The 17,087-nt window shown below is 47.1% G+C and overlaps 1 protein-coding gene across 12 annotated transcripts in view; it reads left to right on the top strand.

The window, feature by feature from the left end:
• Nucleotides 1-17,087, top strand: part of GOLGA2 (golgin A2) — a 57,992-nt gene that overhangs the window by 24,857 nt on the left and 16,048 nt on the right. For 8 of the 12 annotated variants that reach the window (XM_088453349.1, XM_088453350.1, XM_088453348.1 and 5 more), the window contains 9 exons: nucleotides 1,371-1,451; nucleotides 4,029-4,064; nucleotides 5,312-5,350; nucleotides 5,451-5,513; nucleotides 6,808-6,901; nucleotides 7,971-8,077; nucleotides 9,360-9,418; nucleotides 9,491-9,632; nucleotides 10,668-10,757. In XM_088453349.1, the coding sequence (XP_088309475.1) occupies nucleotides 1,371-1,451; nucleotides 4,029-4,064; nucleotides 5,312-5,350; nucleotides 5,451-5,513; nucleotides 6,808-6,901; nucleotides 7,971-8,077; nucleotides 9,360-9,418; nucleotides 9,491-9,632; nucleotides 10,668-10,757 (711 nt within the window). The remainder of the gene's footprint in view (nucleotides 1-1,370; nucleotides 1,452-4,028; nucleotides 4,065-5,311; nucleotides 5,351-5,450; nucleotides 5,514-6,807; nucleotides 6,902-7,970; nucleotides 8,078-9,359; nucleotides 9,419-9,490; nucleotides 9,633-10,667; nucleotides 10,758-17,087) is intronic. The other 4 variants (XM_088453351.1, XM_088453355.1, XM_088453347.1 and 1 more) reach the window with 2 other exon arrangements.

The raw sequence follows: 17,087 nt of genomic DNA, 5'->3' as shown, positions 1-17,087 counted from the left end.
GATGTCTAAAAGGCCAAGTTTTTAAACAAACTGCAAACGGTTTTCAAACGATTATCGAACGATATCGTTTTCGTTCAATTGCTCATTTTAATCGTCTAGTGGATGGTGCCTATTAAGACTGTCACGGCTTAGATAATTAGTGCCTAGAGCATTGACGTTTAAGGGGATGAAAAAAGCCAAACTCTGTGTTTTCGACCCTGGGGCGAAAGTGCCTAAAAGCAGCGCCCCCTGTGGACAGACGTGGGAACACGTATAGTGCAGAGTGCAAGACTGTGCAACGGCCCTATAGTTGCATACAGTGCGCTCTGTTTTGTTTCTGTGTCCTCTCCCCAGAGCATTGACATAAAAAGGTACGGTTGTCTTTATTTTTTCTTCTCCCATTTATATACACTGCGGAGATCCATGAGTTAGGTTACATTTTTTGACTAAAAAGCAAAATGCGTTCCAAAAAAGGCGCATTTTGCGTAACTGGCAGAGCTGGTCGTATCACAAGCCGCATCTAGCTCAGCAAGGGTAACACATGTGCTGCTGTACTCCTGACCGAGCTCCTGTGTATGTCGGGAGAGGGAGGGAGGGGGGGAGGAGAGGAGAGAGAGTCATAAGGGCAACACGGTTGAAAGGGGGCGGATGCGGAAGAATTTTTGGTGTGTGTGCGCAGTTGAAAAACAAACACCATTTGTGAGTGAAATAAAAAAAAAAAAAGCCCTAATTTGTGTTTTGTGTCTAACTGAACATTACCACCCAGGAGACCAACTCATTTTATCCCAAAATTACACGTTCCCCCTTTTAAACTGGTGTTTCCCAAACTCGCTCCTCAAGGTACCCCAACAGTTAAGGTTTTAAGGATATCCATGCTCTAGCACAGGTGGTTATATCAAACTGAGGGACTCTGTAAGTCACCTGTGCTTAAGCATGGATAGCCTTAAAACCTGGATTGTTGGGACCGCGTTTAGGAAATGCTGCCTTTAAGCTGTTGTGCATTAATTTACCAGGATATACTAGCCAATGATTGTTTGCGATAACTCTGGGGGGGGTAGATCCTTAGCAAGTGTGAGACGCCATATGTTATCTGGGTAATGCTGTATAGCCAAAAACATTCATTGCGATGACCACGCAGCACTCTCTGTATTACGATATACGCAAAACACAAATGTTCTTCCGCACTAGTAATGTACAATACACCTGTGTGGGAATCTACATTTCCGATGACCTATTATGGCGTCCAGTTGGGGGCGGCAGCAGTAGCTCATTATGAATCTATATACGTAGACGGTCTTTTCTCTAATGTCTGTATGTCTTTCCCTGTCCTCCTTCTTCCCTGTGCTGGCCTGTTCCCTCTTCTGAATATATACTGATTGCATGCGCCACAGTCTCGTTTCCAGGATTTGGCTTCTGCCCTGGACTCAAGTCATTTAACAAACAAACAACTCAGTGCAAAGATAGAGGAACTGGTAAGCGAATGCTGTGATACACAATGGCATGTTCAGTAACATGCATGGCTTGCATTACTTTGTTTATCATCTGTGTACTGTGCACCGACTCCTGTGTGCCTAGCCTATGCCTCGTCTTCCTTGTCTGACCTCTCCGTTAAGATTGTTATACCACCCTAAGAAGTGCATGTCCCCTAAAACCTTTAACTAACATGTTTTAGCAATAAAGTCACATTATGAAGTATAGTTCAAATTCAAATCCACCGGGGAGGGGAACACGGTAGAGCTAGCCAAATACACCCCTTCTTTGCCCACCCTCCACATTCTGCAGCAGCCCAGGGAAAAGTAACAATGTAATAGAGCTTGTTAGGTTCAAGTGTTTCTTTATAGCGATTCACAGATTATAAGTTATATTGCTGGGGGGGGTTTCAAAGTCAAATTGCTATTTTTAGTTTTTCTTAAAATCGCTGGTAAATTGCCATGTTGAAATATCACTATTTGCTAAATCTCGTAGTGTGCTCCATATGTTATTAGTCACCCAGGCTCCACACTAATGTCTCTTCTAGGCTGGGCTCTTTCACCTACGTCATAGCTGCCCAGCTGTTGCTACTGCTGCAGGTCGTGCTGGGAACAGTGTATGTGGAGGGGAGAGGGGTGCTGGATTGTGAGCGTACAGCCCAGAGCAGCTTGCTCATCAAACCGCCATTCGCAAATTAGTCATGGAGAGAGAATTGTCCTATGCACACTAGACATCCTGTGTTTCAGTGCTGAAGGTCACTGCAGGCGCAGTAGCACTATATAAATGTCATAGCTCACACGCTTTAATAAGTTAGGGAACTGTAAATGTGTAACGAGATACCTTATAATATTACGGCAATTTGGATTTAAAGATCGCTAAAACGAACATACCTACAAGTGGTCTCATCTCCCAGTCATTTGCGCACATTCCCCCTACATTGTGACGCTTGGCAAGATATAAAATTGCTTATTTAGGAAATGAGAAATGTAAGCAATGAAAATCCTGCTTCTAAATACAGACCCACTAGTCCATCTTGCTGCTTGGGTTCTAGAGTGTTTAGTGTGAGATGTCCAATGCACTAGATCAGGGTTGGGCTTCACTCCAGGTGCTATGGAACTACACATCCCAGCATGTTCTGCCACTGTTTTAACGGTATGCAGTCGGGAAGCCGGCGGACCTAATCCCGACAGCCGGCTTCCTGACTGCTTAATCCCGGCGAGGGTTAAATGACAGGCGTCTAAATCTAGACGCCTGTCATTTTACCGATGCCGGGAGACCGGCGCCCAGCATCCCGATCGAAGGGACGCCGAGCGCGGATAGCCGTGGGAGGTTAGGTTTAGGCTAGGGGAAGGGAGGGTTAGGGTTAGCCACCCCCCGGGGGGGACTTGGGGTTAGCCACCCCCCGGGGGGGACTTGGGGTTAGCCACCCCCCGGGGGGGGCTTGGGGTTAGGCGGCGGGGAAGTGGGGGGTTAGGTTTAGGCACTTAGAGGGGGGATTAGGGTTAGGCACTGTGGAGAAGGTTAGGGTTAGGCACCCCTAAGGGAGGGTTAGGGCTACGGGAGGGAATTAGGTTAGTCATTACTTACCTTAGGGACGATCTGGATTTTTACCAATGTTGGGCAGCCGCTGTCGGGATTCCAACCGCCGGCCCTAACCCTCCCTTAGGAGAATGTAATAGGTATCAAATTGTCCACAACTTTTAAGTCTTTGAGATTCTGGCGATTTTCCCCTCATAGTCACCGGATGTATTTGAAGATAATTTTGAGGCTATGAAAATTAACTGCAAGTTTCAGTGTTTTCTGCCAGGTAACAAAGGTAAAAGTCGCCAGAGAGATCGCTCCAAATGCATGTAGTGTGAGCAGTCTGTCCAGACAGAACATGAGAACGACCCACATTTAAACATATATATTACCGTGTCACTAATTAATACTCAACCACTTTCCTGCCGTGGTCACATCAGATCCTGCCGGCAGCTGCTGGAGCCTAATCTTGGGCCAGGCTGAGCCCACCCAGATGGCACCTGCCGTGCTTTGAAAGGGGGACGATCCGAAAAAGATTGCCCACCGGCCGCAGCAGGAACACAGTCTTCCTGCAGCCTGACATGAGAGGCCATCAGGGAAGCTGCGGCTACCCTTTCATGTTCTTATTTAATGTGTGCCCCAATAATAAAATAAATCATTATGGCGCATCAAGATACTTATTATAAGTAGTGGCAAAGTAATAGGTTTATTGTGGCTCGCTCTTATCTTTTGCCCAGGCAAATAGTGGAAAATAGATAGTTTGAGCAATCTCACCGACCAGAGACACCTCTCTCTTATTGGCACATTTCCGGCGAGTTCAAGTCGCAGACTATTACACCTGACCACTTGTAACTTGCATCCAATCCAAATTGACCCTGGCGACTCTGCCACTAGTCGCGTTCTATTGGTGAAATTAAATGTGCCAGAGACCCACCAGTTTTTCAGAATCGGTTATTACCACCCCCTCCCCGTAACCTCTTATCTGTTTGCTTTTGCTGTTCTGTACAGTGAATGTTTTATCTTTTTTTTTCTTTTTTTTAAATTTGTTTATATTGAAGCAAAGAACAGTTTACAGAAAATGTATAATAAATCAGGTAAATAATTCAAAATAGAGGTCAAAGCGTTGTAGACATGGTATCCACTAGGCTGCAATGCTTGTGGGAATAACAGTGTAGTACAATATACTGAAATCCAAATGCTCTAAGGGAATACCAAGTGTTGTGTGGAAAAACGTAAAAAATTTGGTACCCGAGAGCTCCGGCCTGAAATGGGGATATAACTCTCCCAAGCCTCAAAGATTCCACAGTGAGTCTGTCCGGTCCATTTGAAAAATATGACAGAGCTTACCGTGGTAGAACTGGATATAAGGAGGGGGGAAGGAAGGCTGGGACCAATGCTGAGGGATTGTCTTCTTGCCTGCGGCACTGAGCACTACCAGTAACTTTTTCACCCCTGGATATCCTCTGACCCTAGGGAAGACTTCCCATAATGGTCAATTATAGGTTGAAGGAGACGTAATTGATCGAGGAGTCCCTCTGCTTGACGTTTACTCGTCAGCCAAAATCCTCGGTCTATGGGGCATTCCCATAGGGTTGGGTATAATAGATCCAAACTGTATAGGTCTACACCATTTGGTCGACATTCAATTGTAGTCGACATGGATGTAGCTCAACGTGTACAAAAGGCCGATATGGGAATGGTCGACACATTTTTCTTCTAACCCTAACCGTCCCTCCTAGTGCCTAACCCTAACCGTCCCTTCGGTAAGTGCCTAACCGTCCCTCCCTCCTAGTGCCTAACCCTAACCGTCCCTTCAGATTTCACCTGGTGGGACAGAAACATCTAATCTGTACTTGATCTGATAACAGATTGTAGACCTTTCTTTCTTTTGTAGACTTTTTGTATCTTTTGACCTAAACCCAGGTCGACCTTTCTGTCCCTGTTGACCTTTTTAGTGTCGACCTCCCAACCGGAATCCTTTCTCAGAGTCAATAAAACAAATTTCCCATAGGTGCAGAGCATTTGGGTCATGCAGGAGAGGGCAGGGAGCCCATGGAAAAACGCTGATGGGGAGACAGAAGAGTAGTGAGAAGTATTTAGAATTAGTTCTACATATCTGCTAGAACTTAAATCTCTACAATTATTAACAAAAGCTTTAAGCATGGCGGTAGCAGACACACACTCACTATCCCTTTCTTTTTGGCAGGGATAGTGAGTAGAAATAATTGGTGGGAGAGACCTCACTAGGGGATTGGATCGGTCCGCAGGGGAGTACTGATAACGCGCATAGTGTTGGGTTTGCAGGGATAGGCTCTAACCTTTTATCTTTTTCATCGAATAGAAACAGCAGAACCAAGATGTTATGGATAAGCTGGACAAGGTAAAGTTTTTTTTTTTGAATAAGAAATGCATTTGTAAATAGATCATCGTTGTGTGATTTAAGATCCCTCATCGGTGTCTCCTGATCTGATTTTCTCTAGGAAAGAAAAGAATTTGAGCAGAAGTTTTCCAAGGAACAAGGCTCTCTTAGAGAACAGCTGCAGGTGAGTGCCCCTACCTGGGGGTACGTTGTACTAAGGTGTGACCAACACACAGTATCTACCATAACTCCAGCTAAGCCTATTGATTGGTATGGTGCCGTACATTACGCGCGGTTAGGTCCAGCCTCATCTGCTCGATGCGTGACCCATCTCAGAACCTTTTCCCTTTTCTTGGCGCTGTGCACAGGAGGAGGCTGTATTATTATTTAGCAGAGTGCGGTATCTCGTTGTCTTAGCTAGGGAAAAGTTAGGGAATATAATCATGTTGGCCGCAAATGTTACGATCTGACCTGTGAGTCAATGTGGCTAAATTGCTGATTTGATCCGGTCTGTAGTGGTTGAATGAAACTGTAATGTAATGGTAATTTGCTGTGGGTGCTACCCGACTGTATTAGGGTTAGTTGGTGACCTCTGAATCCAGCATTAACTAGGTTACCAAGATTCCATTAATGTAAGAAAATGGGACCACACTGACGTCTGTAAATATAAATAAGATTTATACTCTGCTTCAGAGAGGAATCCAATAGCCAGTGGATCATGGCTCAGCTAGTGCCCAGCAGACGGGCTTGTATTCCTTGGAATTGGCATGTACAGCCACAGATGAAGCTGGCAATGCTATACAACCACATCATACAGCACACACAAATACAATTCGGGTTTAAGAACACAAACACTGATACTAGGCAACAAAACTTGTTACGTAATAGAACAATTGACAATCTCTAACCTAATATCTGATCATTTATCCTGAGATAAATATACTGTGTTTGCTGGAGAGAGTGATGGACAATGGCACAATAGAGAGAGACCCAAATGGTGAACCTATAATCCGCTATCTGATCAGTCACCATAAACTCCTGCAGACGACACACAATATACTTATATACATGCAGCACGGTTACAGGTTGTTTAACGTTTACATTGATTAGCTAGTGAAATGTATTGTTACTTATTTCTAAACAGTGTCCTATAAGCAAATGGCCCTATATAACCGCAGTGTACTAAGAAACCTTCAATCTATTCCTGTTATCACATCAAGTACAGATTAGATGTTTCTGTCCCACCAGGTGGAATCAGATTAGACTGTTTAGGATGTGGGGGGTCACATTGTGCTATGTTTGCGCACACTGACCACACAACTGTACCATGTGACGGCGGCCTGCCGCTGATCACACACACTCACTCATAGCCAGTGTGATCTCCCAGATTGGCCAGGGATTACTATACAATACTGGTAGCTACGCCTTAGTGCCATCCAGTCATCCCAATGAACCGTTTTTCGCTTTCTCCCCTCCAGGTTCACATCCAGACAATTGGCATATTGGTATCGGAAAAGTCCGAGCTGCAGACTGCCCTGTCATACACCCAGCAGGCGGCACGGCAGAAAGGAGGTATTTTAATTCTATATAGTCCACTTTTTTTCTTTTGATTTCTTCCCTCCTATTTCAGACAGACCACACAATGAGAATACAGGACAGGATAGTTATTATTTCATCAGCCCCCCCTGGTGGTTTATTGGCAGCTCCCAGCAGAGGTGTCTCCAGTCCACTATTACTGCAACAATGTTGCAAGTGTTTCTGTCCACAAGTATCTCTATAGAGCAGGAAGTAGAGTGAAATCATATGATTAGTGTCCAACTTTAGTACATCGCTTATTTACAGGCTCTGAATTGCCGCCCATGATAGTGCAGTTGGTCCTAAACCTCCCACTTAAATGAGAGTTCTGCAATATTTATGTATTTGAAGCAAATATAAAATTTCTGTTGATGAGCCCATCTTTGCATTTAGATTGGGTCATTGTCTGTAGGCATTCTGCACCAGGGAATACAGAACTAATCTGCTTGTCATTTGTATCTGTGCGTTGAGCAACAGCTAACAACCAGCCATGTTGTTTTCCCCACTCTTCCCCTTGATGAGGAGAGTTGGAGGCAATGGGTTAAAAAGAGGAAGGTAATTAACTAGCGAAACAACGGTGTTGCGCCATGGGGATGTAATCGGGATGCCGGAAATCAGAATCCCTGCTCCAGAATCCCAACTGCTGACATCCAACGGTTAGGGTTAGGCTTCAGAGGGGGCGGGGTTAGGGTTAGCCTGTGGGAAAGGTAGGTTAGGGTTAGGCTTCAGGATGAGGGTTAGGCTGCCGGGGGGGGTGTTAGGCTGCAGGAGGGTTATGGTTGGGCTGCGGAAAGGTGGGTTAGGCTGAGGGGGGGATGTTAGGCTGCAGGAGGGTTATGGTTAGGCTGTGGAAAGGTGGGTTAGGGGAAGGGTTAGGGTTCTTGCCTTCATGTGTCGGGATGACGCTGTTGGTTTTCTGATCGCCGGCATACTGACCACCAGGACCCCATACCCAACCCGTGCCATGTACCCTCTGTTTCCATGACTATGTTTGCATAGATTTGTTGGGGAACTTGTTGGTGTTTCCTAGATAAGTAGACTGATTTGAGCCCTCTCTTGCCTTTAGCGGAGGTGGAGGATCTTGTTATGCGTTTACAGTCCACCAGACAGAGAGTAACGGAGCTGGAACGTACACTGTCGTCTATTTCCGCTCAGCAGAAACAGCTAGAAAAGGTAAGTTCCCTTCAGTTCTGTAAGCGGTAGAGGTGTCAGACATCCATAGCGAGCTCCAGCCACGAGAGTGTTTATTGATCCGCTCAGTCAGCTGGAGTCTTGCCCAGGAGGATGAGCTGTCTGTCAATAGCAGTCAGTGACTGTAGAAGAGGGTTGTGCGTCTTATAAGCACCATTTGTTTTCTGCCAGTGAAATGCAACAACCTCAGTTTTGTTTAGTGGTGCATATGAGTAATGGGGGGGGTTGGGGAAGGTGGGGGAACACAGGAAATGATTTGGAGATCTTCAGCCGAATCCTACTGTTTCACAGTAACCTACGATCACTGTACATCTCTCACTACATAGAGAATAGGCTCCACATCCTCACAACCAGCATGTATAGAATTTCCGATCATGGAAACGTAACATATGACTGAAAGGACCCTTGGTCTGCCCACTATAGTGATCTGTTACACCAGTGGTCTCTCCCTTACGTTTACCCCCCCATAGAATCTAACCCAGTGATTCCCAACCTCGGTCCTCAAGGCACACTAACAGTCCTGGTATTAGTGATATACATGCTTAAGCACAAATGGTTAAATCAAAATAACTGAGGTACTAATTAAGTCACCTGTGCTCAAGTATGGCTATCCTTAAAATCTGGACTGTTAGTGTGCCTTGGTCTAACCTAATAAAGCTCTTAGTAGGCCTCTTATACAAGTGCTACAGTCTATAACGCACAAATATGATTGCAAAGCATGAAGGATCTGGGGAGCAGCAAGTGAAGGCCTAGAGAGACGCATGCAGCCCCAGGGCCGCCTGTTACCCACCACCGCTCTGAAGCTGGGTACACCCTACACGATCCAGAGTACGATGGCACAATGTATCGTTCCAAGCTGCACGTAACAGCATCGCAACGTTAATTGCGCAGAACAGCAGATGGGACGATGAGCTGAGTGACCATCGTGAACGAGGAATCAGGCGTACACACTGCACGATCCGCGTGATATATTGTTCTGATTCACAACAGAACAATATATATCGTATGACAGATAGTATAGTGTGTACCCAGCTTAAAGAGTGGAGAAGTTGCCCATAGCGACCAATCCGCTCTTAGCTAGCATTTGTCAAATGCATACTAGGAAATGATGGGTAGGAGCTGATTGGTTGCTGGGGCAACTTCACTTGTCCACTCTTTAGAAGGTTTAAATACCTTTTCTTCTAATTCTTTAAAGTAGATAAGTATATAGCTAGAGATGAGGATGACCCCATAATGTTTAGTGGCCATTTGTTTCTGATTTCAGCTTAATAAAGAACTAGAGAGAGACCGTGATAGCCTTCGACTTGAATCCTTAAAGAACAGGTAAGTCCTGTCTCGCGTCACTGTTTGTGGAAGTTGTCGGACTTTGGATCGATGACCTTTGTCTTTGCGCAGTAAGAGCAGTGATGACCTGAAGCTGCAGAACTCTGAACTATCGGAGAAGCTGAATGCGCTGCTGTCTGAGAACGCTACCATACGGTTGGAGCTCGGGGACCTGCACAAAAAGCTGGAAATGGCGGAACTCATGATTCAGCAGGTAGGTTGATAGTCATGTTTCTAAACCGAAAATAGAGGCTCAAACCTCATACAGATGTGTTCTCCTATATCTAGCCTCAATACGCCATGTGATGCGTGATTAAGTCGCCAGGTCCTGTGCGTCACTGCTTGTGCCGAGCGTCTTTTTTTTTTTTTCTCTCTAAAAAACAGGTCTTGGACGCTATGCGATGCAACTCTGCTTGCGCAAGCTTCTTTTTCCGCCAAAAATGCGTCTTAGTCGCGATGCGGCTAGCCCTGCACTGATTCATTTGACCTGCGACACTTTGTATATCTGTGTGCAACTGAGTCTGTATGAGCACAACGGAACTTAGCGTGGAAATAAAACGCGGCCGCGGCATCGTAACACTTTGTACAAGTGTTGCATATCAAATCAATTGATCCCCGGGCATTGTTGCATAAAAATTTTGATTTAAAAAAAATAAATTTGATTTATTTGATTTAAATCAGGTTTTTTGCATTTAAATAGAATTTTTTATTTACATTTTTATTTTTAAGTAAACGGTTAAAATTTTTAAACTTTTATTTAAATAAAAAATGCAATAAAAAATCCTATTTAAATCAAATCCGTTTTTTTTTTTTTAAATTTTTTTACATTTATTTATTTTTTTAAATCCAATTTTATGCAACCCTACACTCTCGTGGTGGGTACTAGTCGCATCGCATTGCATTTTCAGGCAAAAAAGACTATTGACGCTAGTAGAGTTGCACAGGACCTGGTGCACCGAGATGGGCTGCTTGGCGCGGCTGCAGCAATTGTGTATGAGGACATATCTGTATACTATTCTCCTGTGTGTCACGTGTTCAGGTTGGAAAGTGTAAGTGCAGCCTTGCCACCATGACTCAGGAAGTGGATAGTGCAGCAGATAATTACTTGCTTTTTTTTTTTTTTTTCCTTGCCGTTTTATTGTATTTAGGAAACCTTTTTTTTTTTTTTTTTTTTTTTTTTATCTGCATGTACGAATTTCCTTTTATTATTTCTTACCTCTCATTTCTTTCTTTACCTGTTTTCTATTAGTTTTCAAATCAGACGGGAGCGCCAGACGCAAACCAGCAGTTGCGAATGGCCCTGGAGGAGCGAGACCAACTGGGGGCGCAGCTAACGCAGGCAAGATGTTTTATTTGAATAATGCAGACAAAACACAGTTGTTGTCAGCACTATTAATTAGTTTGAGGTATACTTATTCTGAGCAAAACATTTAAGCCTGCAACACGCCCTGTCCTCGTGTTTGCAAGTCCTACACTAACATCTGTACTTTATACGACCCTGAGATGCCGCTAATATAGCATGCACTCACCTCTTATGAAAGGAGGCTGAAATGTAGCAAAGGGCACCACAACACATAGATATGATCAGTGGATATATAGGTTATGGGCAATGCTGTTTTAATGCAATGTTATGCGGCTACGTCTATATAACAGTCCACTAAACGCCGGTACACACTAGACGCTGTCTAGTGTGTACCGACCTCGATGGCGACAGGACCCGGCGGGGTGTCGGTATCGGCAAGTGTGTACACACTTGCCAATGCCGGCAGCGATGAAGCGACGGTGAGGGCCATGCTGCATTCGGCAGCATGGCCCTTGCTAATGATGTCGCCCATCGGACCTACATGCAGGTCCGACGAGCAATGTTGCTGACGTTGCGTGGGATCGTGCATAGTCAGTGACATAGCAGGTGCACACTAGACAGTGTGCCCGTTACGACATATCACCTAGTGTGTACCCGGCATAAGGTCTGTCCCGTATCCTACATGCCCGGCTCCTCCTGCAGCGAGTTACTGGACAGACCTGGACAAAGCAGTGGGCGGACCGAGGTGACCCTGCATTTCTACTTCAACGTCCATAGGGGGTCCACAGGGTTGACCTTGGATATAGGTTGGGAACCAAATCCGGGCACCACGCAGTTAAAGCTTTTAGCTCCCAGGATGCACTTGGGTCCACTCTCCCTATAACCCCACCCCCAAGCCAGAGGCACCTCAGTTTAAGTTGGTGCCCGGCCGGAGTCGGGTCACCGTTCGCACAGGGGGAGCTGATTAGCAGCCCCTAAGCTTAATTTTTTTTTTTTTTTTTTTAGGGACAAAGTTTTTTCCAACTTTGGACTCTTCAGAGCGGCAGCGTCAGGCTGTCCATAGGACGTCTTAGCTGCCGCACCGTCACCCCGCTGGCGCTGAGACGCCAGTACAGATCTGGGGATCTCAGCGGGACCCCAGAGTCTGTACCAGCCGGACTCTGTGGGCGCCCAGGACTGCTGCCGGATCCACGGGGAGCAGGTAAGGTCACGGATCACCGCTTGCGGTGATCCGTGCATTTCAAATGCAGCCCTGTGCCTCCGGTCTCTGGGGACAGACCGGAGGCGCCGGCAGTGGCGGTGGGTCCCCCATACCCCATGTGTCCACTAGACCACCAGGGAGCCGGCGTCCCGGGGGTTAATAGCCGGCCAGGGGAGCAAGCCTTCCCTGTTACAGCGGCTCCTCCCCTCAGCTCACCGCGCCTTTCAGTATTATAGTCTGGCGTCGCTGAGCTGCTTCCTCCGCGGGCCACGCTTCTTCTGAGGTCTCCAGGTGGCCATTTTCTATGCGCAGCAGCAGAGCTCCAGAGATGGCAGTGAGTCCAGTCCCCCTGCGTACCTCACCATCAGGTCAGTGTACACAGCGCTGTAGCCTTCCCAGACACTGAATCTGGGTAAGTTGAATGCAGTGACATAGTGCAGCATATTATGACATGTTTATGTATATATCTGCATGGTATGTGACTTATGCTAGTGCTGACTGTCTGTACTTTATTCTCTCACATGTCAGTATATATCTATCCCTTTTCTTTATCTGCCCTAATACAGCTGTAGTTAGGGTGGTTCTGAGACCTCAAATTTATATACTCGTTAATATTTGTGAGGTTTGTCACATACTGTTGGGTGCTGCACGTTGCCATATTTTAGATGGAACTGTGTGGTGCATACGCTGAAAATGGGTCCCTGCAGCTAATTTTGGCATCAGTGAGGACCAGTATAGCACTGCTTGATATTTCCGCCAAGATTGGTCAGATATGTCTGACCAGGAGAGAGCGCGTTATACTGCACCCATTTTTACTATCCTGCAAGTCATGTGCTGCAGGTGTTAGTGCGGAGGATTTGACTCCTAAAGGGTTCTGTATGTGGCGTCATCTGGTGCCGGCCCCTTTCACGACCCCCTTGGGCAGTTTGTTTTCTCGGGATCCTCTCATTTGCGGATCACTGGGGTCATTGATGTACCTCACTTGGGGTTACTTCACCATACTGCCCTTTTCATATCAGGGTATCTCGCAGTTTCTTGCACTCTTCCCCTGTGACACAGACTACCGCTCCCTGCAGGTTTTTTTTCGCAGTATATGAATTCCCCCTGGTGCCACAATAGTCTGTCATTCCCCTTGCAGGGATTCCCACAGCCACCCTGGTGGATGTCGTTTCTACGAAATGCAAAGTGGCGTGGTTGACGCCCTGTGGTTACTTCCCAGTTGGCTCTGCTGTGAACTGGATACTGTTTTGGGCTCTTTTGCCTCTTACACGGGGGGAAGCCTATTTCAGGTATTATTATCCCTGCTTTAGGGCTGGTAGCAGGTCCATTCTGGTTATAGTGAATGTTGACCTGCACCTGTATCATACACCATCAGTATTGCGTGCCTTCTGGTTCCCTGTTCCTGACTAGCGGGTGGGTCGCATGGTGGGACTCTGGCTGTTGCCAGATACGAGGTATTACAACAGTGTTTGGCCTCCTGTCCCAAATTCCCTGAGGGTCATCACGAGCCCCTCCTGGGGTGGATGGGCGTGTTACTCGTCTGATTACAGACGTTACTACGCCTCCCATTCCTGCGTGGTCGGATTCTTCGGATCCGTAGGTGGTAACTCTGCCTGAAATCAGTATACTCGCTTTCAGGGGTTGTTGCCCATCCTACCAGGGCTATAGCATGGTTGGTTAATACTATTGCATACTGAGCTGATGCTTTTGTAATGTTTTTTCCCCTCCAACACGTCTGGGGTTCAAATGTATTTGGTCGCTCACGTAATATATGCAGTTGTCATAGGAGACTGGTATCCAATATAGGCATTTTCACCTAACTTTCAGAGTTCCGGCTGCGACTGTATCCTCCGTAATACCCTATGGCTGCGCTCTGGGAATGCAGAGGTGCAGATAGCATCTATAGGGTAGATCTTGTTTGGTCCTGACCTTGACAAGATTGTAGTAACATTGGCAGTATTACTAACGACAAGTTTACCGCCTTCAGCTATGCCCACTACAAGGCCTCAGACTGAGTCTGTTAAGTCTTTTTGTCCTCTGGGTCAGCCTAAAGGTCTGTTTCTTCGAAGACTATTGGCCTGTACAAGGGCCGACATATCCAGTACCGAGCAGGCCTGGATTGCCAGCCGATCCTGCTTCTGGACCTACGGATATATCTTCAGCCTGACGAGACAGGCCTACCACTGGCAGATAGCGATTTTCTCAGTTCGCCCGGTACTAGTGTCAAGTTGCCGCGGCTACGTGGGTAGGAGGGTGCGCCCTCTCTTTGCTCAGGCGTCCTCTTTACATGTGATGGTACGCGGGGGCCTTATTCAGACCCGAACAGGGCCTTACAAATCCAGAAAGCTATACAGTTGTTGCGATAAGCGGAGCTAATTAGGCCATCCCCACTTTCTCAGCGAGGGACTGGTTGTTCTGCTTTCTTTCTGGTGCGGTGGCTGAATGGTCCTCTTTGGCCTATTCTCTGTCTCAATTCCCTGAACCAGTTCCTAAAGCTACCTGGGCTCAGGAGGCAATCCCTATGCTCCATCATACTATGTTTGGAACCTGGGGACTTTATGGTATCACTGGATATACAGGACGCGTGCCTACGGGTACTTACAGAGACCTTTCCTCAGCATGGACTGAGGTTTGCTGTATCACAGCAACACTTACAATTTTTCGGGCTCTGCCTGTTGGGACTGTCCTCAGCCCCACAGGGGTTTACCAGCTTTTTGTATTTTCTGACAGTTCTCCTGTTCAGTATATCCCAATGCTCCTGTACCTGGACGGCCTCCTGCTCTTAGCAGGATCACTGGGGTACTTTACAGCCAGGTCAGGATGACCGTGGCTTCTTCAGGGTGCAGACGTTTAATCAACGGGGAAAAAGTCCTCCCTGCATCCCTCTCTGGGTATTCTTCATCTAGGAGCCCTGCTGGATTCTCAGAAGCTGAGAATTCTTCTGGCGTAAGACGGAATCTCCACTCTTCCATTAGGAGTACATGGATGTCTACGCAGTCGACATATGTCTTTACACTCTGGGATGCATGGTCAAATATTCAGTGTCTGCCTTTGGAAGGGTGGAATGGGCTCAGTTCCATTCCAGGCCTTCCCATAATTGGCTTATCTACAGATGGAACGAGTTTTTTCTGTCGGATCACTGTTCAAATGATGATGCTCTCTCCGGAGGCAAGTCGTTCCCTTTCCGGGTGGCTATGGCCATCTCGTCCAGGGTATTCTTTGCTATGGACAGTGTCTGGTTCGCATCCATTTCAGTGCAGTTGGACGTCTGTCGATTTCACCCTGTCAATTAACTTGTTGGAACTTTAGCCTGTCTTGGGCCTTCACTTTGGCATAACTCTTGTTTCCCGGTGAACCTGAAAAGGTTCAGTCCGACAGGGTCAGGACAGTGGCTTCCTTTTTAGCAACACTGTTCGTTGGGTGGCAATGACAGGTATGTCACACATTCGGACGTAGTCCGAGGGTCTCCTCCCGACCATCTCGGCAGCGTTCATTTCAGGAGCTCTCCATTGGGAAGCGGGAGTCCTCAGCCGTCACGATGTGCATCCCGGGGACTAGTCTCTTCCCCAAGAGAGGTTTCATCTCCTGGTGAGCAGGGGGGGCCCCCCCTGAGGTGACCCTCATGGCCTTCTGACTTTATCACGCTATGGTGTTACAGTCCAGCTCTGGGGATTCTGAAGCAACTTTCAGTGACTTTGTCGGTGAAGTGGTCCTTCCACTATGAGTACCTGTGTTCTCCGGTCTCCCTTCTTCCTCGAGGGAAGTGTTTCAATCGAGACGGAGATGCTTTCCTGCTGGTGGCTCCTGATTGCCCCAGATGTCAGGGGTACTTGGATTTTCGGAGTCTCTCCATCGATACTCCCATTCCTGATGCTTCACTGCCCGGACCTGTTGTCTCAGGGTCCTTGGTTTTGCCTTGGACCTGGGTCGTTTGTCTTTGACTGCGTCCCTACAGTGGTCTTACGGCTTCCCTGGCTTTGTCATCGTTGGAATGATTAGAGCACATAGATCAGCTTTTGCTGGGACCTACCACAAACTGTGGCAGCCATAATTCTTATGGTATTGTACCTGTCGATACGATCCTCCGGTGTCCAGGATTTCCAGATATTCTGGCATTCCTTCCGGCTGGCTTGGGTTTCACCCTCGGCCTGGCCTTCCTGACAGTGCGGATCTCTACACTGTCAGTATGGTTAAGATATGGAATTGCTCCACTCTGGTATCCAGTTCATCCTTTGGAGTGTTTTCTGGATTATGCCTCAATTTGTCCTCCCTAGGGACTCCTTGGGAGTTAGTAGTGGTTCTTCGCTCCCTCCGGGGACAGTTAATGGAACCGCTGGTTGTGATAGCCATTACATGGTCTATTGCTTAGGCTCTCTCTTTCTCTGTGTGTTTATATCAACCAGGAGAGTGTCTGAATTGGGAGCGTTCTCATGTAGCTCCCTCTTCTGGAGGGCATCATGTCAGGGTGGGAGTTGCTCTCGCCCTGTGTTTCTTCTTAGTGGTTTTCAGGTTCCATATTATTCTGGAACTTATGGTACGGCCATTCTGTCCCCAGTCCTCTCGGCTGGTGTGGCCTCCTTGACTGTGGTCCGGCCTCTTTGGATTTATGTGATCCGTTCAAGTTCCTTACGGAAATCTGACTCCTTATTGGTGGTCTGCGATTTCTGGTTTTCACAGGAAAGGATGGCCGGCCTATAACCAAATGTTGGCTGGATGACCTCGTATGTCTTCCTCAGAGGCCTACCCATGGGTAGGCCTTTCTGTCGTTGAGGCTTGTTTTTTCTCGGGCCATGTAACCCTCGTGGGCGGCTCGCTGTGGCGCCTCGGTTGTTTTGCCTTACTAGGTGACCACGTGGTCTTCTGTCCACACCTTTTTAAGGTTCTAGACATTGGTTTCCTTTGCCTCTCAGGATGCTTCCTTTTTGGCGACGGATTCTCCTCTCAGCACAGGAGCGTCCCCACCCTTGGTTGAACTGCTTTGAGACATCCCCCAAAGTCAACCCTGTGGACTCCCTATGGATCCTGAAGTAGAAAACAAGAGATATGGTTAGAACTTACCTTTTATCTCTGTTTCTACGAAGTCCATAGGGTCCACAGGGCGCCCGCCCTGACGCACCTGGCTTCATATGGGCTGTGTGGCTGGTCACCGGTTTTCCGTCTCCCAT

Source organism: Taudactylus pleione, unplaced genomic scaffold, assembly GCF_031769625.1.
Source record: "Taudactylus pleione unplaced genomic scaffold, aTauple2 ptg000579l, whole genome shotgun sequence".
Lineage (NCBI taxonomy): Eukaryota > Metazoa > Chordata > Amphibia > Anura > Myobatrachidae > Taudactylus > Taudactylus pleione.
This window is presented reverse-complemented; position numbering and strand designations above follow the sequence as displayed.